The following is a 23,796-nucleotide window of genomic DNA, read 5'->3' on the forward strand; positions in this document are numbered from 1 at the left end:
CCATGCCTGAGTGGCCTCCGAGTCACACGCACGCACACAATAGCGAATGCTTCCAAAGACTGCATCCCACACAGGAAATCTTGCATTGTGTACACTTGCTTCTGAACCTATAACACTGAACACACTTCCTCTAACTACCACTAACTATAGGTTGGCAGCGTCCACTGCATGTAGAAAAAGAAACTTTCATTTGTATGCCAAAGAATGATCTTAGCGTTATGTTGGGTTTGATTTGTGTCTCAATTGTCACCCACAGATTAACAACAAAGTTTGTGGGACGGTGACGGTGCCTATGCTGGTGTCCAAAGATTTGGATCAGGTGCAGAAGTTGGTCATGGAGAGCCCCCTCGGACAGACGGTTCTCAGAGAGCTGCACATCAAGAGAGCCATCCTCTCACCCCGGACTGCCCTCATCAATTTCCTAGTCGAGGAATGACATTTGACTGCTTATGCGATTGCCTGGTGGTGAAGAAGAAAAAAAGGGCTGGTATATACTGAAAAGTAATATTACGAGTAAATATTAATATTGCGGTAATTTCCATCGGGGGTTTTGTTCAGATGAATAACAATCATGGTTAATTTTGCTAAACAGAGTCTAAATGATGCAAACGATAAATTTAACATTTAAATGTAAATATATGCTTCGATAACATAATGAGCTCTAGGTAAACGTACTTTGCTGTCTAAAGTCGACTTACCTAGTTGTTCCCATTTGACCGCCATTTTGAAGCACAAGTATGCATAAATATTTTAAAACATTAAAAGCACATCATAAAACTCGAGGGCCGAGAGCAAGACGTGGCCAGCTAAAGCAAATCATGTGCAACTGACTACATCATGTTTTTTGCTCAAATCTGTGCCATAATTGCAAATTATTGTCACTTTTAATAACGTTGCGATAGTGCAAGCATTTAAAAAAAAAAGAAGAAAAAAAAGAATAATACAATATTTTCCTTGTACCAATACCTAAAACATTTTCATATTATTTTTCAGTTTTTCCCTCACTCTTGATGAACACACTATTATTGAAATAATAAACAAAGTGTTTATTTATTTTTGAATGGTTCGTTTTAGCAACCTCTTCGGTTACTTCGACATGTATTTGTTTCACCAATAATCACTGTTATGTTGGCAAAATATTAGAATGTATCATGGGTCACTTTGCAACTAAATATTTTGTAAATATATTTTATTGGTTGCTTTCATGTTTTTATTAAAATCTTGAAAAGTAGAACATGTCTTCTCAATCTCTAATTTTTTTTTTTTTTTTTAATGAACGTGAAATTCAACATGGCTCACTATTAATCCTCTCCCCATTTTGTCAAGCCCTCTTGACTATCCCACAAAAACCCGACTACTACTCAAGATTCCAATCATTGCTCAGATTCCCCTCGATTCCCATGACACCACTACCAGCATCAGCAATGTCTTCTCACATCATCATCTCCTGAGTCACATCACATAGGATCCTGCCTTATCAGAGACGCTCGTTGCCGGATGTCTCGTTGCCGCCATATTGGACACAAGGCCTTGGGCTAGCCGTTAGCATTTTCCTTATCGATCACATGCTCCAACAAAACAGTTTTGTGTCTACTCCCAAAAGCTTGTCTTTAATTGGCTGAATCTATGTACACGCTTTAACTTGCTGACATATTTGATGTTCAGTCTGTAACGGAAGAAAGACACTCTCCATCAGCACACAGCCGGGGCCTGGATGAGGAAGTGCTTCTATTTTTATGTTTGCAGAAGCTCTGCTCTTGACGGTTCAAATCACACCATTTCAGAAATTTCTGTAGAGAAAGATCTTGTTTTTGTTAAGGAAGTCACCAGCAATTGGAAACGTGCAGACAGGAGCTGAAACTGAGCATTCCTCACTGATCCGGTGAACTTTTTCCCATATTCCCGAGCTCTATCTGTCAGCATCAGGTGACGGGAAAAGCAGACAGGGAGAGAGAATAACAGGAAAAGACAGCAGGAATTATAAGAGGGAGGAAGCAAAGCGTCTGTGTTCTTTTTGTTATTGTGTCACATTCTGCTTGTTTAATTGTTGTCACGGTGCAGCAAGTGAGAGCGCTAAAAATAAGGTGTTGCCTCTGGAAGTTGTACCTTTTCACGCTTTAAAACTGTGAATGAAGAATTTGATTTAATACCTTTTGGTATTTCCACTTTGGTAGGACCAAAATGCTTATCCCACCTTTTTCTTTTTTTCTTTTTTCTTCCCTTCTAGCAACATTTGTTAACAATGAAATGGTCTGCAATTATACACCCTGAACGAAAAGTTGACAGCCCAATTTTCTCTGAAAAATGTCACGGGGCCATTTTAATCGTCATCGGGAAATATTTCCCGATATGGGGTCACCATATGTGTGAATATGTATACATTCATTAAAAATGGGCCTTTTAAGACATTTCTTATCGTAATGAATCTTGTCACTGGCAGCCCCAGAGTCATTTTTACACGGTTAATGTCAGCTCGGCAGTTGCCATGACAACCAGAATCACTGAACATACCACAGTGACTCACACAGTTATAGTTCTGCTTTATACTTGAGCTGTACAGCAGGAATTATCCACGATGAGCTACAAAATTCTACCCATAGAGGAATAGGATGGTACACTTCATTACCTTGAATGCCACGCAGTTGCAAACTATAATGAATACAGCTTTGTGATAAAAGTCCTTTAAACTGCTTAAAGTTCATTCCCTAGTCCTATTTAAAAAAAAAAAACGTATAAATAGTGGATAAATTACCCATTTGCTTGTGTGAGCTGTGAATGAGACATATAAAGATGTATTTTTTTGTTTGACTGAACTTTCTTAACAAATAAAGCTAGCTTAGCATTTTAACTCCTTTCTCTGAGTTTTCACAAGCCACAAGTGCAGTGATGAGCATACAGTATGTGAAGGAACGTTTCTTGCTTGAAGGCAAAGTTGCATAACATTGATTGTTCCCCCAAACCTATACGGATGTGGTGCCCTATAAAGCCTGCAATTTTAATTAAAGCTGCAGCCCGCTACCTCGTTGTCACATCAGCTGGGATTTAAAGCCTATTATGGTGGCTTATACAATATACCAGCGAGGTTCACGATGCAATGTGGAGGGGTCACGGGCTGGAATGTGTGACATCACTCAGCCAAAACAGAGGGGCCTGTAAATAGCCCACCTCAACCACCAAGTCTAACACACCCATGCACGTTGATTGTGGCATTGCTTTGCCTTGAAATGATGAAAGGGGAAAAGTTTGAAAGTTACCTCAAGGGAAGCTCTGGTTACAGTTTAACTGACCCTATTCCAACTGCTTAGGGCATTATTCATACTTCACTGATTTAAAATAATAAACTCTCTGTTGCCATAAATAGGAGTGTAGTACTTTAGCCACAAACTGGTATTCCCATACTGTAATGTTTAATTCTCACCACCTTCAAGGCCCTCAGTAGCCCGACTTCCTTCTGTCTCACATGGTGTGCTCCAGAGCTCTGTTCTTAGTCCTATATTTTTCATACATTTACAACACAAATCTCAAAAACCATCAACAGTCATTTTAGGAATATCCATTTTCTATAGCGTCTGTCGGGTAGTGGGTGCACAGGAGTGTACCCAGTTGACACACCGGACTGCTCGCTAGCCAATTGCAGAAACAACTGTTCATACTCACGTACATACCAATGGACAATTTAGAGTGTTTATTTAACCCAATCCGCCTGTTTGTAGGGTGTGCAGTACCCTGGAGAACCCATGCAAGCATGGGGAGAGCATACAAACTCCACACAGGAGTGCTGGAGCCGAAATTCAAACCACACAACTCAGAACTGTGAGGCAGAGATGCCAACCACCACTCAGAGTAATAAATCAATAAATCATTGTACCAAGTCGTGCCAAGGAGTAATATGTACCAGTCTGGTAACCTATAAAAAGTTAAATCAAAAATACTTGTATGATTTTAATTGTTTTTTTTTAACTGCTTCAATCAAATTTTCTGTTAAACAATAGCTGTTTTGATGACTTTGCACAACAACAACAAAAGCTTCTCTACATACAAAGTAGTTTTACTGTTAATTGGTTCGATCTTTATGCCATGAAAACGCAATCACATAGCTTTTCTGATGTAACCCGACAAAAATTGGCAACAACTGAAAAATACACCTTCCTTGTATATATTTTTCATATTAGACATAGTTTTGAATGCCAAAAGCGCTTTTAGATGGCACAAGACAACATAAGCGTCATTCTGGTAGCCCACGTCATCTAAAAATTCTGTTAAATAAGGCCATGGATGGGGAATATCTTGCTTCTCTGAATCTGTTTCTTCATTATAAAGGAATTACCATTTACATTTTCTTAGAATAACTGTACACAACAAGGGCATGTTTCAGTTGTTTTGTGCATGGATTGTTTAACATTTATTGACAGAATGACCCAGGGAACTATATTGTGAAATATGTTATCCTAACTTTTAATGTAAATGTTTCCCTAATAGTTTTCGATAATAAGCATCTCACAAATGTAAAAAATAAATAAATAATCTTAATTCGGTTTAATAGCGGAAAAAAAAAGAAAGTTTCTCTGCTGACTTCAATGAGCAATTCTATAAATTCTGACCACACAACATGAATAGAAGTCCGAAGAGCATAAAACTGAAAGTGTCTTAATATCTCCCTCACAAAATCACGTCGTTGGTGTTTATGTTGAATTCTACGCGTCTCAGTTATATTTACCGTGACCGCATGACTGTTGCAGTGGTTGCGGTCGCAAATAAAAAGCAGCACTGCGCCTTTAAAAACAATCTGCTCCTTGTTTCCAGTCCTAACCGTCCACCGGCTACGCTCAGGCTGACACGTACGACGGCTACGAGGAGCCGGACCGTCCGTTCCAGCTAAACTAACCACTTGGCGACAACTTAACGGCTCTTTAAAGTACTTTGGGGCACTTTTGTTGACAGCGTAAAGAGGTTGAAGTTTTGAATGAGAGCGAGTGTGAGTGAGTGAGTGAGTGAGTGAGTGGACGGCGAGAGGAAAGAGGAGGAGGAGGAGGAGGAGGAAGAGGAGGAAGAGGAGGGGGGTCAGTGCCCACCGTCTATCAGAACCGGGATCGACTAGTTGAAAAGCAGACAGACGGCGGCTTGTTCGCGACAAAGTTGACACACGAAAAGACGCTTCGAGGAGGAGACTGAAGCAAACGCTGGAACAAGAAAGTTGGATGTAACGGACAAAAGTTTGAACCGTAGTATTTCCCGGTCAGGACCGCTAACTGTAAACTAGTACTTCACTCTGGATATATAACTTTTTTTTTTTTTTACCTGGACTTTTTACTTTTTAGTCGACCACACGCCATCTCCAAAATGGATAAATACGAGGATTTAGGCCTGGAGGCAAGTAAGTTTATAGAGGATTTAAACATGTATGAAGCATCCAGAGATGGATTGTTTCGGACGAGGAGGGATGCAGGAAATAATCCCGATTTTGAAGAGACGAGAAGAGTTTTTGCTTCAAAAATGACAAGAATACACATGCAGAAACACCAAGAGGAAATGGCAAGAAACAACCAGGCCTTAAAAATGAATGGAGGTCTCAACAATGCGTATTACACTAAAGACAGGCCGCCCATCAATAACTCCAGGCAGCCAGGTGAAACTGCTGCAAAACCTCCAATATTGTCTGGTCCTTTATCATCTGGGGGTCATTCTTCTCAGTTTGACGGTCAGAAGAACCATGCAGCCGTTCAGCCCGAGCCTCCAGTCATCAGGGCGTATGGCTACGGAAACAATTATGATTATAAGGAGCGCTCAGACCTACATTCGTACCAGAACGTCACCCCTGCCGCCCCCAACCCAGGAAACACTTTTCACAGTGCACCCATGCAACCTCGTCATCCGGCTCCATGGGCCCCATCCAGAGAGAGCCACAATCCCCAGTTTTTGTCCGAGGGCAGCGTTGCATCCCCGCAACAGCGTCGGTCGGCATCACCAACGAGTCCGACAGCCTCAGCTTTTCCCAAAGAAAAAACAGACCTCATACCTTCACTGCCTCTGAGTGCCTTCACAGGAGGAGCCAATTTCAATGTACCTGCAATACAGCCTGCTCACTACGCACCATCTTCTCCGACTTCAAAAACATCTTCCAGTCTGAATGGCCCCGCCGTGGCGTCCTCTCAAGTGTCTTCTGAAGCACCTCAAACCAAAGTCCAGGTCACGTCTGCCATCATAAACCCTGGCAATGTCTCCAAAAGCTTCAGCCAGAGTCAAGATTAGAGTCAGATACCAAGCTTTGGAAAGGCCATCGGTGCTGAAGCATCTTCTTTTAAGCCTGTACAGCCGCCGCCAGAACAGGGCCCGTCAGCTGCTGAAGTGAAATTAGAGGCCCTCACTAATCGTCTGGAGAAGGAGATGAATACTCAACCAAAAGCCGACTACTTTGGTAAGATATCAGAGCTAATTGTAATCCCGCGAGGGTGTAATTCTCCAAAGATTACATCGCCCACACAGAAGTTCAAAACATAAACTCGCTTGTTTTTTTATATATTGTTCACACACGCAATTATTGTGCTCAATCAAGTCACTTCAGACATTTCTTGTTTCATAACTTGTTTGATGTTCTCTTTACTGATAAAAATGTGCTTAAGCTAGTCAGGCAGACATCAGCGCAAGCACATTTTTATTGCACTTTTTTGGAATGCAGACACAATCCTTATTTATTTCTTTATTTTCTATTAAGGGACTTTTTGAAACGATTAGCCGCTAACCCTGCCCCTTAAGCAAAAAGGCAGTCAGAGGAAAGTTGCTCTGAGAGCCTAAAGATTTTAAGGCCACATCAATAACTTGTCTTGCGTGTATAATGTTCCATCTAGTATTGACATTTTAGTTGCTGATACAAAGAAACATTATTTATGTATTCAGACTACATTCCCACTGCACAATACCTGTTTGGCTCAGAATTGGGCAGTCAGGCTTCTAGATGATGGGGAAGTCAACCCATTTTTTTCCTTTACAATGATATGTTATATGTGGCTACACTAGTCTAAACAAAATAAACATGGTATTCTGATTTAATATTGCGTTTGTGGAATATGAGTTAAGCAGCAAAATCCAGCCGTCTTGATCCATCTCATGGGGTGGCCATTTTGTCACTTGCTGTCTATTGAAAATGACATCGCGGTTGCTCAGATAACGACCAATCACGGCTCCACTTCGGAGGACAGGTGAGCTGTGATTGGTTGAACCAAATGTGATGTCATTTTCGGTTGACGGCAAGTGGCAAAATGGCCGCCCCTTGAGATGGATCAAAAACAGGTGGATTTTGCTGCTTAATTCATATTCCACAAACACAATATTAATTAGAAAATACTGTTTTGACGAGTGGGTGACTTCCATTTGAAGCTGATTTACATTCAGAGTTGAATCACTTGAACCGCTCAGTGTAAATCTAGCCCTTTGTTTACGGTGTCCTCTTTTTGTTGACTTCATTGCCGGGTGACATGCCGCTATGTCACGCCATTTAACGTCTATCGTCATGCGGCCTACTCCCCCCCCCCCCCCCCCCCCCCCCGTGATTGAAACACAAACCACATCAGGGTTTACCCTCCCAAATTGTGAGTTGAACTCAAATGTCACCGTTTGTTTTTAGTCACAGAGTTAGGTAAGACTTCTTCGCATTAAGGCTGACCAAATAGATTTTTGTGCTTATATTAACTACAGCGACACGTGCCGACAAGACCCTTGGCAGGGTTGTCCATCATCCAGTTAGTTGGCGAGATGGGACCGTCTGCAGATGTATAAAGCCTTTTGCTCATGTGCTCTCCGGCTGTTTGCAGCTAAGGCCATTGTTGAAATAGGATACGCCATTTAGTGGCACAGCGGTGGGCACAAGTTGATATGTTACCCTGCTGGAAACTGTTCAGCACCTTCTTGTCCTACACTCTTCGTTGCACCCACCCCTTGCTCGCTCGCCTGCAGGAATTTCTTGGTGGAACGTCACGGTTGTAACTCTGACTTGCCTCCCCCCCCGTGTGTGTGCATACTGATGTGTATAGAGAAGATGTTCTGGCGGATGTCAGTGTCACAACAAGGCTCATAAATGGCTGAGCGATGTGAATATGACAAATGTGTGGGAGAGCAATGCCGGAAATGCTTTTTAAAAGTAGTGCGTCTTCTTTTTTTTCTTGTTCCCACATCACCACCCACAGTCCCACACTTTCCACCAGGACACGGCACATCTTCTGAGTCATGAGTAGGGTGGTCATAAAACAAGCAGTTTTCCCACAAATTTAGCAAAAGGACCATTTGATTTGTGAATAGATCCATAAAAGCAGTGTGGAAAATTGGATGCATGTCCTCTCCGGAGGAGTAGAGGACGATGTTTCCCAACATACAAGAGGAATACAGTAAATCTGAAAGAGTCTAAAATAGTCTTGCCTGCGCCATCCAGTGATCCGTACACGAACATAACTGCAGCTGGAAATACTGTGAAAATGAGGCCAGGAGAGGAATATCTGGAGAATGAGTGCACAGGCATTTCAGAAATGAGTATTCCAGCTATTAAAGCGAAGGCCGTTTCGGAGGTGGCAGTGGTGCGGCTGAACAGACTGAAGAGTCAAATGCGGACACATCGGTGGGTGCTTCTTTGTCCTTGGCCACATATGCCTAAAGATAATAGCGATGAATAGGCCCAAGAGCGTCTTTCAACTTTCCCCACACATGAATACACTGATTTAGTCGAGTGTTTAGTTGTGTTAAAATGGAGGATTGATTTATCCCATCCTGCTGTTGAGTGGAACGTTTCCCAGGGGTTCTTGGCTTCTTTTCCGGCGAGCTTTTAGAGCGCTGTGAATGTGATTTTCCTCCCAGTCAAGTCACTGTGTCTGATGAGAATATATGCCAGTTTGGTAAATGTTTGTTTTTATCCCATGTTTCCATTGACATGTTTGTTACCTTTGTTTGTGCGAATATTATGTAACGGAGTAAAAAACATTGGGATGGGCTCAAGTAAGGCCGTTAGATATTCCAGCAAATATTGTTAAACATCATGTGATCAGCGCTCTCACTCTATTCACTTAGTGTTTAAGGTTGTCCTATTCATTCATATACTGCATTGAAATCTGTTCTGAACTTTTTTTCATGCCGGTCTTGTATTGAGCAGAATAATGCTGCCGGAGGAGTTGCGTCGTAGAGGAGATATGCGTGGATGAAGGCCTTAAGCGCCACATGTCGCTCTGCTTCAAACCACCCACTATTCAAATTGACAGCACCGCCGTTGGATTCAGCCAAGTGGCAGTATTCCTCTTTGCTCTAATCAAAAATCATTTCTGCACAATCATAATTTTTTGGGATAATCAACTATACTCAAACTTGGTAAACGTTGTTGACAATGACACATTTTCAACATTTTTCTACCAAATTTTTTGGAAAATTGGTTTTGATTTAAAAAGATGCAAATGGATCGACTTGAACTCAATCAAATCATTCCACTTAAAAATATATTGAGAAATGTATCAATTGAATTGTCTTTTGTTGGTGTGATATATGTTTTGGAGGAATTACCACATTTACAGTGCTAACAAGTAGGAGTGTGCCAAAAAAATCGATTCTCATTTAGTACGATTCAGAATAGATTTTAAATGTCCCAAAATTGATTAAATTATTTTATACTGTGTGTGCCTTTATTGGGAGCGCTGTTCATGTTGTACCCGATTTGGCCACTTAAGGGCAATGTGGTTCCACGCAGTCTGAAACTCTGTTAAGTTGTAGCCACATTAGAGAGTAGAAGGAAAAGGTCACGATCAAGTTATTCCAATAAAAGTAGTTTTTTTTGCAGCGTGGAGCTGTTCTTTTGAGTGATAAAAGTGCTGCGAGTAGAGCACTAATTAGCATTAGCGAGTCAGACTGGAGTAGATCATTACGATTCCTTGAACATCTTTAAATTGAAGCAAAAATCCTTGTCCATTAAATCATTGTGAATCGAAAATCTATTCTGAATCGAATCGCACACCCAAAAATCGGACTCGAATCGAATCATGAGACATTCAAAGATTCCCACCCCTACTAACAAGTTCATTCATACGTTTGGAAAATGACAACAAGTAACTGGTTGCATCATACCCTCTCAAACTCAGCCGTACCATATCCAATGGATTCGTAATACCACAGAATTGAACCAAAATTAATTGTTCCACTTTAAAATCGAACCACCTTTTGAATCGAATCTCACCCAATGTATTGATATATCAAGTCAAGTCAAGTTTATTTATATAGCCCTTAATCACACAAGAGTCCCAAAGGCCTTCACATGCCCGCAGTTGACAAACATCAACGACATCCCCTAATCGAACCACAAGAGGGCAAGGAAAAACTAAAAAAAAAACAACAGGCAAAAAATGAGAAACCTTGAGAAGGGACCGCAAATGTGGTAATCCCCCTTCCAGGATAATCAGGCTGCAATGGATGCCGAATGGGCAAACATTTTGAGAGCGGAGCAAACTGCTTGATTTTTTATTTTTATTTCTATTTTGAAGCTCCATTTTACATATGATTTTTTTCCCTTCTAAATAATTTAAATTTGGCAGTGTTAACAATACTCTTCTCTGTGGTTTGTCAAATTTAGAAGACATGTTTATTTTAGCTTTAACTGTAAGTTCTCAAGTCTCTCGTGGCTGCCGTTCACACAGTAGTTAGGAAATGATGCCGATGGTTGGTGGTTAACCTCCCATAAGAGGGCACAATTTTGGAACGCGCTCTTGCTAATATACATTTAGAGAGGGAAGCTAGTTCATTTGAAGGTCCTAAATCTAACTGAAGTCTAAATGGATGAGGTTGCTCCTGCAGTGCATGTGTACTGTGGGTTTACTTCTCGGACTTTGTCACCTTAGACTTGCATCCTTCCAGAGTTTTGACAGCTGCAAAAGGTAAGCAAGGAGCAGAGGGAGGGGTTGAGTTAATGTTTTGCTCCCCCCTCCCCCATTGGAAGCCAGCAGCCGGGTCCATGAATAATCTCACTGTTTTGGAACATGGGACCCCGGCCAAAAGTACATATGCGGCGGCTTGACCTGAGAGGAGGTACTAGCATTCAAGCAGAGACGGTGCTTTTATTACATGGTTGTACTCGTGGGGCTTTTAGATCGCAGCTAAGTCTACTTAACGCAGACATGACCTTGAATCACTGTCAAAAGATGCATGGGATGTACTGTACTGTCGTCACTGAATCCTCTCACTGTTTTATGCCTACTGGGTTGATTCATACACTGGCCGTCTTCATTCAGCATTTTAAAATGAATAACTTTTCTGCAGCTCATTAGTTTGTGGTCAGGAAACTGTACAATGTTGTCATGTAAACAAAATGGCTTACATAAGCGCAACATTCCTCTGGGCTCCAATAATATCCCTCTCTGTTATCTCGAAATCTTTTTTTTTTCAAGCCGTTGGGGTCCCTGAGGGAGGGGTCCTTATCAGTAGCGGCGCTAGCAGACTGCGCTGAAATATATACAAAATATTCCGAATGTATATTGTGTTATAACATGTCTGTTTGGAACAACAGTTGAATAAGTGTATTCAATGCAAGGGTGTGTTTTGGAGTGGAGGCTGACGTGTCATGTGTGTTGGACGCAGTGGAAACAGAAGTTTCTTTGTGTGTGTCAGATGAGGACCAGGGGCGGGCTTGGCTGCATGGGCTGCCCAGTCACCAGGGAGTTTTTCTATAAAAACACACACACTCCCAAATAACCACATGCCTAGAGACACATTGCGCACCAGGGGTGTGCAAAAATATTGATTCTCATAAGAATCTCGATTCTCATTTAGTACGATTCAGAATCTATTTTAAATGCCCCAAAATTGATTTAATTTAAATGATTTTATACTGTATTGCTCTTGTTTGAGTGTGCCTTTATTGAGAGCGCTCTTCATGTTGTACCCGATTTGGCCACTTAGGGGCAGTGTAGTTCCATGCGGTCGAATACACTGTTAAGTTGTAGCCATATTTAGTAGAGTAGAAGGAAAAAGTCACGATCAAGTTATTCCAATAAACTTTTTTTTTTCTTTCTTTTTTTTGCAATGTAGGAAGAGCATATGCCGTTAAGATGCTTCTCTGTATACATTCCTGAAACGTTTTGTATGAATAGCCGTTCTTTTAAGTGATAAAGTGTCGTGAGTAGCTCGCTATTTAGCATTAGCGAGTCAGACTGGAGTAGATCATGACGATTATTTGCACATCTATAAATTGAAGCAGAAATCATTTTCAATCAAAAATCGTTCTGAATCGAAAAATCGATTCTGAATTAAATAGCAGACCCAAAAATCGGAATCGAATCATGAGACAGTCAAAGATTCCCGCCTCTATTGCGCACCGACTCTCTTGCCATTGTTACAGATTGTCCATTTGTGATCCGTATTGCGACCCTCTTGAGGGCTTCAAAGGTCACAGGTGATTTCCGTTGACATTTGTCCCAATCTATCAGCTGTTTTATCACAACGTAGGATACGTTACAGACTTGCGTAATGCAAGGGAAGTAGCAAGATTAACACTATTTATTTTTGTTAATCAACTACAGGAATGATATGAAAGCTTCCAGCTCGGCGTTCTGTACGATCAATATATACTGGAGCTCCAAAGCCAAACATGTGCATCTCCTATTTAAAAAAAAATGTTTTTTTCATTTTCTTTGCACGTATGACGCAAGCATATCTCCCCCCGCCACTGGTAGTAAGTCCTCTGAAAGGAGCTACCCTTTGATTTTTATCAGTGTTTCATCAACAGACTTCTCTCAGCCAAATCAAATAAGCAAAACATTTCTTTCTTGTAATGACACAGCATGCTAACTAGCTTCCTGTCCTAAATTGAACGCTTCCCCCCTGAGTCTCTGTTGCTCCTGCCTGTTTTAATCCGGACCAGACCATTCGCATTTGTTTTTGTCAATACATTGCTAATCAAAATGAACGACGTGCAGTACTAGTAACAGCAAATCACTACTTGAGTTCTTTATATAAATTATCTACTGTACTAATTTGTAACAGTAAACCGCTTTTTAATGCGTCTTTCGTCTACTTCTGTCATTTCCCAGGAGTTTGCGTTAAGTGCAACAAGGCCGTGTATGGAGCCAACCAGGCTTGTCAGGCGATGGGAAGCCTCTACCATGACAACTGCTTCACCTGCAGTGCCTGCAGTAAGTACATACACACCAAGTTCCTTCACCTTGACTTCCATTCAGAACACTGTCACCTTTTCTGTGGCCGATTCCACATTAATGGAAGCCACAGCAGCTTTGCGGTACCTTCGTTTTTATCTTGTGAGTCATCACATCAAATGTGGTCCCCGACGCGCCGACTATACTCGAGTGCTTTGGCATCTGTATGTCTGTGGGCAGATTTTGCCAAAGCATACACTTTTGTCGAAACCTCAACATACTACTGGCTACTCATTTCTTGAACTATCAACTTGTACAATGCTGTTGGGGTGAGGCTAATTCTACTGCAAGACATTTTCTAGTTGAATGCAAACAAGGCCTCATTTACCTGAACTGCCTTAAACATTTTTGCAAATGTAATGGAAATCAATCCTCATGCAGGCAAATGTGCCAAAATCATAATAATATGCACGCCAGGCCAGTAGCTGGCATAGAAACATGAGAACATTTGTAGTGTTTTTGAAACGTTTTGCATCATATGGTGCTGCAAAAATACCTGGAGACACCTTCATTTGCATAATCGTCCTTTTTCATCCTTAGCATTTTGAGAATTTAGGACTAAGTATCATTGCTGGTCACAGTCAGTGCGCTTACAGTACAATTTGATATGAAGCTCATAAATCTTTGCTTGGTTGCGACACTTTAGAAAAGAGTGACGGGGAAAAGTCTTCAGGCGAAGAAGTCTCATGAGCTTACTTTTGATTTGTGTAAGACATTTATTATCTGTCCAGCAACTGACTCAGTTTTGCATACAAAACATTTTAAAACATATTTAATGGTTCGACTTTTTGAAGCACACCATTTCTGAGGAATATTAATATTGATTTAATTGGATTTAATATTATTATATTATTATAATATTATTTATTTACTTTTGCAATGTTACACAAAAAAAATCATCACAGTTTATAAAATGAAACAATTCACTATCTAACTGACTGACATGTTGCATGACAGAAAGTACTCACTGTGAAGAAGACACCAGTTTTAATATTTTGTTTCAGTGATGGTACAAAAATAAACTATTCTCTCATTGAAAAAACATCAATTTATGTCTTCAGTAGTTTTATCGTAGATTTATTACCTGACCAATATATCGATAATCGCAGTATCATGAGATAATCAATATCGTGAGCCTTGTATCGCGTATCGTATCGTGAGGTTCCCACCCCTACTGCCGATACACGCCATAAAAAGTCCTGACACGTCAGCGAATCATCACAGTCGTCTTTGTTCACTATGATCTATCATTGAGTTAATTGCAATTTTATGTATCAAAAGTAGTAGTGGTGTCTGCCCAAAAAAAAAGTAGTATCGAACAGCCCTAGTACAGCCAATCAAAATCTCTGTCCCTATTATAAGATGTACGGTATGTGAAGTATTTGACACCCACCCCCAACATTGACCTCTAATTCCACTACAAATTTGACCTTGTTGGCTACACACCAGTGTGTATGATTAACATCTAATTTTGCGCCCTTCCTTGAAGTGTGTGTGCGGTTGTTTGCATTAGAGACGAGCTTGGTTTTCTGGGGGGGCTTGAGTTAGGGCGATGGCTAAAGTGGGGTTGTGAAGACTTTATCCATCACATACCTCTCATAGCTCGCTCGATGTGAAAGCATGCAGTGAGGTGCCCCCAGGAAAAGCTTCTCGGCTGGGGAGGAATGCAGGCACGGGGGCCCTCAGGAACGCACTCGGGTGCTGTTATTTCAGCTGGACACAACAAGAGTAGTGTGGAGGCCATTTATTGGGTCCAGCCCGCCTACCACATAAATGCACGGATACAATGTTCAGTACAGTACTGTGTGTATTGCTGGTTGTCCCAACAGCAGAACAGATGCAGTTCTAGGCAGTGAGAGTACTACACATACTGTGCTGTTGTTGTATACATGACTTTTTGTTCCAAAAAAAAAGTCATCTTATCTTGAACCATGACAACTTTCACGCTTGCTGGCTTGTAACAAGTCTTGTTGATGAGCGTGAGCACCGCAGTTGCGTCAAGGTGACTGAGAAGCAGAAAAACAAAACGGTAGTCGGTAGCAGTGATCAGCACATTTTCCATGATTCGTATTAGTGATGTTAGATATCACTTTTTTTTCCCAGGCCGATGCTGACATGCGTGCTCAACTCTAAAATACTCACCGAGCCGATACCAATAGGACTTTTGATACATACATTTTCCTCCAATAAAGACAATGACTGATCATTTTAAAATTGCAAAAAATTAACAGCAATTTTCTATTCTTTTAATTTCTAGTTCCTGATCGTAAAACAGCTACAAGAGGGCTATCGATAACTGTATCACAAGTATCGATACCTTTGAAATGGCCAGGTATCAGCCCAATACTGATACGTGGTATCGGTATTCGCCCATCACTACCAGGGCTGGACTGGCACAAAATAATCGGCCCTGGCATTTTGACTTAGACCCACCGGCACGACCCGGCGCGACCCGGCCCGACTCTTGCCTCACATGTAGTTCCGCAACTGATGTTTATTGATGATGTTTCAGTTTACTATCTATTTTCGAAATGAAAGTCTTTTGGGGTAAAATTTGGAAAATAAGAATCTAAAAGCACTGCATCGGCCCCGAAAGAGACCGGCCCACCGGGCATCTGCCCCGAATGCCAGATGGCCAGTCCAGCCCCGATCACTACTGAATTATAATGCATGAGATACATTAAGATGTTCTAAGCCTCAGCTTGAAGACCTTTTTCTGTACTGGCCCTTTTTAACTTTTAATTGCAGATCCCTCCTCTAGTGGGATGGGGAAATCATTCAAAAGCTGGTCACTAAATTGCTTTTATTCCTGAATAGGATTACATAAGGGAATTCATAAAAGGCCTTAATGAGAAAATGTCCTTGCGTTTTGTTCTTTCAGTCATCTAATTTACATTTTTATGAACACACAGTTCAGTATGGTCCTGTTCAAGCAGTTAGCCCTATCTACTGACTTTAATAAAGCTGTTATCCTTTCGCAAAGCTCAGAGCATTCCTGCTCAGAGTGACTGGGATAAAAAAAAATACAAAAATGCCGGAATGAGAAGGAGAGGAACGACTCTTAAGCTGTGTATACAAAAGATTTGGAAGACTGGCAGTATAGAGGAACTGAAAATGGAAGAGTTCTGATTCAGGGTGAGAAAATGGCCTTTTCCATAGCATTGCCCAGATTGTCTTGATGAAGAATAAGGATTCAGGGGTTTAGCCCAATTTTGATTGTATGTGTGTGAATCACAGATAGCAATAGCATTTGTTGGCCTTCCTAAACAGATACTGATAAAAATGGCCCATGTGCGAGATAAACACCTCCTCTCTCCTGCCACTAGCTCCCTCCCACACCTTCCAATGCTGAAAAATGTGAAGAATGTTCTCTCTTCCTGTGAGACTCGCACAGGAGTCGCCATCTGAAAGCAGTGCGCACGCTTTCGGTGTTTGGGAGTCCGATTCGGCGTGCAGAAGTATTGAACGAGACAGAAAGCGAGTTCTGTACAGCCAGCATGTGGAGAGACTGCAAGATGTACACCGGGTCATTTTGGGTCTTGGCCAGTTGATGCATTACATTCCAGAGGAACAGATTGTTTTCTCCTTGCACCTGTCCAGTAATTTGATTCAGTGATTATCTTCCCCACATGTTGCACCCAGATGTGTTCCTCGTCTGCCTGCAACTTGCTCTGTGCCCCAGTATAGTACATTGTCAAAGACAGCACACCATTTGATTTAGCTTCCAGAAGTTCATCAGGATATACTGAATTTTGCAAGAGGGTCCCATTACGTTTGAATGGTGTCATTAATCACCAGGTTTTTTTTTTTTTTTTTTTTTTGGTGCTCTTTTAAGAGTTGACGGCGCAAGATTTCGAACTAAGACATTCAGGAATGAACAATTTAAACAATCTAAATGGATCTGTTTGCAGGTCGCAGGCTGAGAGGAAAGGCTTTCTACTATGTTGGAGGAAGGGTTTTTTGTGAAGAGGACTTTCTGGTGAGTTCAGTGCACAATCAGCAATACCTCACCAAGCGCTGAGCTGGGAGGTTTTGTTTTCACCACAGCTGGTCAACATACTGAGTGCCTTTCTAGTTATTGGTATATCTTTGCAGGAGTCTATATTCTTATAGCACTTAAAACTGAAATGTCATCCGGTTGGAGCAATGTTAATATTGAAACTCAATCAAAGAATATGAGCTTCATTTGCTTTCAGCCGTACAGATTGATAAATGATAAGACTTACCTCATATGATCTTTTCAAAGGTCCCCAGACCAATATATCAGTCACGGACTCACTTTAAAATTAGACTTTTGAGGGGTTGTGAGGAGGTTAGTCACTTGAGAAGCTGGTTAACATTATTGGGTGTCGGGAGGAGTTGTAGGTATTGACACCAGTGCAGTAAAACTGACAGAAATTACTGATAGTTAGCTAATACAAGATATATATATTGTGCTGTCAAAGTTAAAGCATTAACTGATTAATTAATCACAAAAAATTATTAATTATTATTCATTTTGACCATAGATTATCCTTTAGCGTGACAGCGGATGGCTACGTTTAAGGTAGCACAGGTTGTATTTGAGCAATAAACATCATTACATGCATTAAAGTTAAGCGTTTAATAAATGTTTGCGTATCACATTTAGAATATTTGTTCATTTAAAAAATATTGGGGTCATTTTTTTCCATTTTAAATTATATAACTGATTAGAAAAAGATGAGAATGGGCGTGCGCAGTGGATCAAAAAATGTTGAAGACGCCCTCATAACATTAAATGTCAAAAGAATCAACACATAAACGGTGCTCTTCAAATTTGGCGGGATTTTTTTTTAAAAAAGCCTTTTTTTTTATTAAGCGAAAAATCGTGATTAATCAAAATTCTGAGATGTGATTAATCAGATTTTTAAAAAATTAGCGTTTGACAGCTCTTATATATATATATATATATATATATATATATATATAGAAAATAGGACAATTCTTGGCATGCTTCTTTTTTTTTTTCGAAATTGGCAAATTTTCAAGTATAACTCCAAATGTGTATCATCTAATTGGCCCTCCACCACAACCTTGAATATTTGTAAAGCTCTTCTCTTTCTTAACGGTATCTTAATTATTTCAAGAAAACCAAGTCCAGGAAACCATACCACACTACCCTGATTGTGAAAGGGTTTTCTAATGAACACTGTTGCCAGAATGAAAACTATTCCATGCAAACGTTATGAAATAACCACACTCGCTACTTTTGCTCTTTGTCTTGGAAACGCTGACTCATGTTTTTTGTTTGTTTGTTTTTTCCTGCTTAAGTATTCTGGTTTCCAGCAGTCAGCTGACAAGTGCAATGCATGTGGTCACCTGATCATGGACATGGTAAGTGTTGTGGTGTTTCTTTGTTTCCCAGCCTTTACTTTAGTGCAGCTGGATGATGCTGGAAATGATGCACACAAATACAAATATTAATGTGCTACATCCTGGTCTAATTTTGTTCCTGGACTAATTTTGTCCCTCCAGATCCTGCAGGCTCTGGGGAGGTCGTACCACCCGGGCTGCTTCCGCTGTGTTATCTGTAATGAGAGTCTCGACGGCGTGCCCTTTACTGTGGACACTGAAAATAAGATCTACTGTGTTAAAGACTATCACAGGTGGGCATCACTCCACTCTTTCTGCTCACAGTATCTACATGGCTCCCATCTTGATGTCTGCAGGGGGGGACAAAATCAGTTTAATGTGACATATGACACTTTATGTGAAATTTGATCTCAAGTACCTGCAGAGCAGAGATGACATATGTGTTTTATTTCTATTTTTCTGTATTTCCGGCAAAATGTATCAACTTACTGCTTGCGTCATGCTGTTATGGTGTAATAACCACCCTCACTCATTGTGCCAGAAGCCACTCCTTCTCTATTCAGTTGCAAAACACACCTATCCCCAATGTGCCACATTATAATTACAGAAGAATGGCCCTTATTATGGAGGACCAAAACTACCAAAATTAAAAAATAAATGACTAAATAAATAAATGAATGAATAAAAGTGAAAATAAAAACGGAAATAAAAATATAATTCAAAAAAATAAATAGAAATTGAAATAAAAACATAAAATAAAAATGAGGTTCAAAAATAAATAAATAAATATATCAATAGAATTAAATATCAATCAATAAATAAAAATGCTCTGCTCTCACATTTATTTATTTCATGCTGCAGACGCTCTGTCAGGTCGAAATGTTATTCAAATGAGGGGGCGGTCTTAAGTGTGTCTTGGGTTGGGCTTGGGTGACAGTGTGGACAAGATAGTCATCCATTGCTGGAGCTCTCCATGCAAGCCGGCGAGACTTCCTTGTACGTCGAACCACTCACTCGACCATTGCAATTGGGGTAAAATTTGGAATGTCGGAGAAGAGCTTAGGGCCGTCCCCTCATTTGAATAACATTTCGACCTGACAGAGCGTCTGCAGCATGAAATAAATGTGACAAAAGAGCGTTTTTATTTATTGATTGATATTTAATTATATTAATATATATATATATATATATATATATATATATTTGTATTTATTTCAATGTTTATTTTTATTTTTTTAATCTCGTTTTTTATTTTTGTATTTATTTTTACTTGTATTTATTTATTTAGGGATATATATTTTTGTTGTATTTATTTCCATTTATATTTATTTTTTGCATTAAATGTTTTTATTATATTTTCATACCTGTTTTTATTTTCACTTTTATTAATTTATTTATTCATTTAGTCTTTTATTGATTTATAATTTTGGCAGTTTTGGTTCCCTGTACTTAAATCAGATATGGTCAAAATGACTAAATGTAATTATTACACGGTTCCCAGGTGTTGGCATTTTGGTTTTGAGGCGCAGAGAATAACATTTAAAAAAAAAGGTGTTAGTTGTTGGTGATATTCACAAATAAATGCTGTTCACTATGAGATTCAAAACGCAGACCATAAGACAGAAATGCTAACCACTAGTCCACTGTATGCAGTGAGAGAGACCTATTTTGTTGGATGGCAAAAAAAAACACACACAACATTTTCAGGCAACTGATGAATCTTAAGATGCTCTGTAGTATTTCCTTCCCACGACATATATTGTTCAGCTGTGCAAATCACCAAAAGCTGGCTACCACAAGCCCGACAGCAGCTCAGCACGTCCAGCATTTGGCAGGCTGCTTGCGACAACATGTACAGCTCAGCAGAGTCTGACAAGCCCCTAAGTGTTCTCGCCATGGTCGGAGTGCACAGTTGACCCCCGGTCGATAGTCTCGCCTGTGCACACTAGGACGTTGTTTGCCTCAACTCTCGCTTCCCACCGTGCGCTCACGTAAAAACATTTTCTTTATTTATCCGGTCATTCTTTCTGGATCATCTTTGTGGGTGAGCCATGACATCTGCAGAACTGGCATCTGCTCAGTCAGAACAAGATTCCCAATCTTGTCTGACTGAAGAGGAAAAACACAGAGGCTCAACTTTAAAGGCTGGGAAGGGACATCAAGCGTGGAATGAAAGCTCTGTAGTTAGATTGGCTCCGTTTAAGCACCATGAAGCAAATCTATTTAAGGTGTTTTTCTTGACTCCTTATTCCAGGGTCCTGGCTCCCAAATGCGCCTCCTGCAAACAGCCCATCCTTCCATCTGAGGTAAACATGTCTAATTGTCAAATTTTGTCTCATGTCCTTTTATTGAGGGTGGACATGTTATCAAACCATAGCCATAGCATTTTATAATGTTGTGAACAGATGATGAGCCAAATCACATATTTTTACATAAGAAAAATCTGACGGCACACCATCAAACAAAAATGTCACGAAAAGTATGTCTGTACATGGAAATAATGATTTTATATCAAATCACTCACACATTTAATTACGCTTGAAATCTGGACCCGTTTAGTTCCGTAAACACAAGCTATTCTGTTTATGAATGGGAACATGTACTTCTGCCATCTAGTGGAAGAGCATGTAATTATTCTTCTCGTCATATATTTATTGCCTAGTTTCAGCATAGGAAGAAAATGAAGAGTAATAAGGCAAAAGCAACACAATGTCCCAAAGTGACACTGGATTTGCTGGAATCACATTTGAAAGGTTATTTCTCAGAACTAAAACTAAAAAAAAACTATGACAGATTTATGGAGCAACGTTGAAGTAAATGATGTTTGCTCAAAAAGTACAATAAACACCAATTTAAGCTCCAAGATCATAAAGTGAGGCAGAAGTTGAAGAACACGCTGCTCCCATGTTGTCCTGTGGCGAGACGGGTTTCAGTTGTGTCAATGTCTCAGCAGGGCTCCGATGAGACCGTCCGTGTCGTTTCCATGGACAAAGACTATCACGTGGAATGCTATCACTGCGAGGTGGGTAACGTCGCACTCCAAGACTCCAATGTGGATTATCTGCTAGCACAAAAACACTTAGGGGCTTCAAGGGCTTCTCTTAAATGGCTCATGATTAGACATCATAATAATCCCTGATCTTAATTAAAGCCGTGACAGTAATTATATACCACTGAGCCGAGCCGAGCTCCCATGCAATATCTCATCACCGCTCTCATCATTTTACATGCGTTCTGCTGGAAATATGATTTACTGTTGCTTCTATTCATCTCACTAAAAGAAGAAATAAGCAATATTTGTAGAAGGAATAATCATGCTCATTGTTGGCCACCGGTTCCTTTCAGGACTGTAAGATGGAGCTGAATGACGAGGAGGGTCACCGCTGCTACCCTCTGAATAGCCACCTCCTCTGCCACTCCTGCCACTTGAAACACATTGAGCCAGGCAGCTCCTCTTCCTTGGCCAGCAGCGCCTCCTATTAACGTCAGTGTGGGTGGAGGGAGACACCTGGTGGACATTTTGGGGGACACAGTTGAGCGTGATCACAATTCTTGTTGTAGAGGATTGGTTGAAAGTTTTCATGGATTCATAAAGGTTTATGAATTTTTAAAAAAATGTCATGAATCAATGCCCTTATAATGAAGTAAAACAGAACTCCAAAGCCTTATTTGAATGCAGTAAAGTGTGGTGCTATACCCGCCACTTGGCAAAATGCCTTTAGTTTCACTCTTCTGCTTTGGATTTACACATCTACTCTAACATGCAATACATTATAGGATATGTTAAATATCACAATTAAAGCAGCAAATGTGCCTGACTTCAAGTTAAGTTCAATTGGATACATGCAAGCAGCATGGTAGCCTAATAGTTAGCATGTCTACCTCACAGAATAAACGTTCTGGGTCAGGCCCTTCTGTGTGCTCTTGCATGTTCTCCCCATGTTTTTGTGGATTTTTCTAGGTACTGCGGCTTCCTCCTACATTCCAAAAACAAACAGATTCATTGAAGACTCTAAATTGTCCATAGTTGTGAATGTTTGTCTGTCGAAAGGCTGGCAAACAGTTAAGCTAGTGAAGACAATCAGTTTTGATTGGTTCTCAAGCTACTTAGTTCTACAAGTACGTCATAGTGGCTAACACTAAATAATAAACCTAAGTATTTATTTAAAAAAACAAAAACAAGATGCTTTATTCCTAAAATGTTTAAGCTACAGTAACATTATGCACTGTTTAAACCTGATTAGTGATTAATTCTCATAAATATGGGGAAATAAAAGTACTGAAATTACGATTGACTTCAAATATATTGCACATAAAATTTAATTAAAATTGTACCTACAGTAAATGTTCTAGGTTCAACGAAGACTCTTAATTGCCCGTATGTCAAGGTCAAGTTTGTACATCATCTGGTTAGATGACCATTTGTTAGGACAATCCTCTGTGTGGCCTCGTCACAGTTGTGTGTTTGGGGACAGACTGCATGAAAATTGTGTAGAACATTCTACTTATGGGCAAAATAGAAATGTCATCGTCGTCCAAATGCAATATTTCATCAATAAATTATCATGTGGTAAAACTATCTTATAGATATAGTGAGGCAAACAGTCTTACACTCATGTAAGAAAAAAAATTGAACTTTGTTTTTTATCATGTAAACAAGAATGCAGATGATAGCTAAAGTAGAATAGTTTGTGTCACATGCACTCTGCCGAGCACTTAGAATGGAGTTTGCTTTTTAGGCCCCTATGAAGTTGAGATTCTAATATAATTTTCAAGGAATTGTGTATTTTCAAGTACATATTTTTTGGGGCCTATATGAAGTTACTGCGGTGTCCTATTATCCATATGTTGCACAAAAGCCTGTCAATTTTGATTGGTTTGCAGTGTAACATAATTGTGAGGTTGCCTGATTGCCATTTGTCATAACTTAAAAGTAATTTCATAACCTTATTTCATAGTCAATTGTAGTTTAAGATAATAATAAAAAACACACTGATGTGTTCAATTGTTGAATGATTATATTTAATAAATGGTGCTGCTGGCCAAACTGAAATGTATACAGTACATTTATTACTATTACTATATATTTATTACTATCTATTACCGTATATCCCAATCAAAAAATATCATTCCTGACCTTTCCTAATGTTGATCAACAAAGTGTCATCTATATGTTGTCCCCACCGCTATAATTTTACGATTCATTCTGAGATATTTCACATACAGTAAATGTATCTTACAGTTTAAAATAAATTAGCAGTCAAAACTGGTTTGCAAGTACTGTACCCACATA

General features: G+C 39.9%; 2 protein-coding genes across 3 annotated transcripts in view; both read left to right on the plus strand.

The window, feature by feature from the left end:
• The window catches only part of lars2 (leucyl-tRNA synthetase 2, mitochondrial), a 32,842-nt gene extending 31,648 nt beyond the window's left edge, over positions 1-1,194 (plus strand). The window contains exon 20 of one of the 2 annotated variants that reach the window (XM_086079512.1): positions 257-1,194. In XM_086079512.1, the coding sequence (XP_085935638.1) occupies positions 257-436 (180 nt within the window). In that variant the 3' untranslated portion in view covers positions 437-1,194. The remainder of the gene's footprint in view (positions 1-256) is intronic. The other variant, XM_086079513.1, reaches the window with a different exon arrangement.
• Positions 1,195-4,823: 3,629 nt separating this feature from the next.
• Positions 4,824-23,556, plus strand: limd1a (LIM domains containing 1a). Its single transcript, XM_086079587.1, is given in 8 exon segments — positions 4,824-6,415; positions 13,047-13,148; positions 17,081-17,148; positions 18,462-18,524; positions 18,666-18,796; positions 20,758-20,809; positions 21,457-21,525; positions 21,849-23,556. Coding segments are annotated over 8 exon segments (1,698 nt in total). The 5' UTR covers positions 4,824-5,340; the 3' UTR covers positions 21,987-23,556.
• The last annotated feature ends 240 nt before the right edge of the window (positions 23,557-23,796 follow it).

The sequence above is a fragment of the Leptonotus elevatus genome, chromosome 6, assembly GCF_054856555.1.
Source record: "Leptonotus elevatus isolate MCC_2025b chromosome 6, RoL_Lele_1.0, whole genome shotgun sequence".
In the NCBI taxonomy this organism is placed as follows: Eukaryota; Metazoa; Chordata; class Actinopteri; order Syngnathiformes; family Syngnathidae; genus Leptonotus; species Leptonotus elevatus.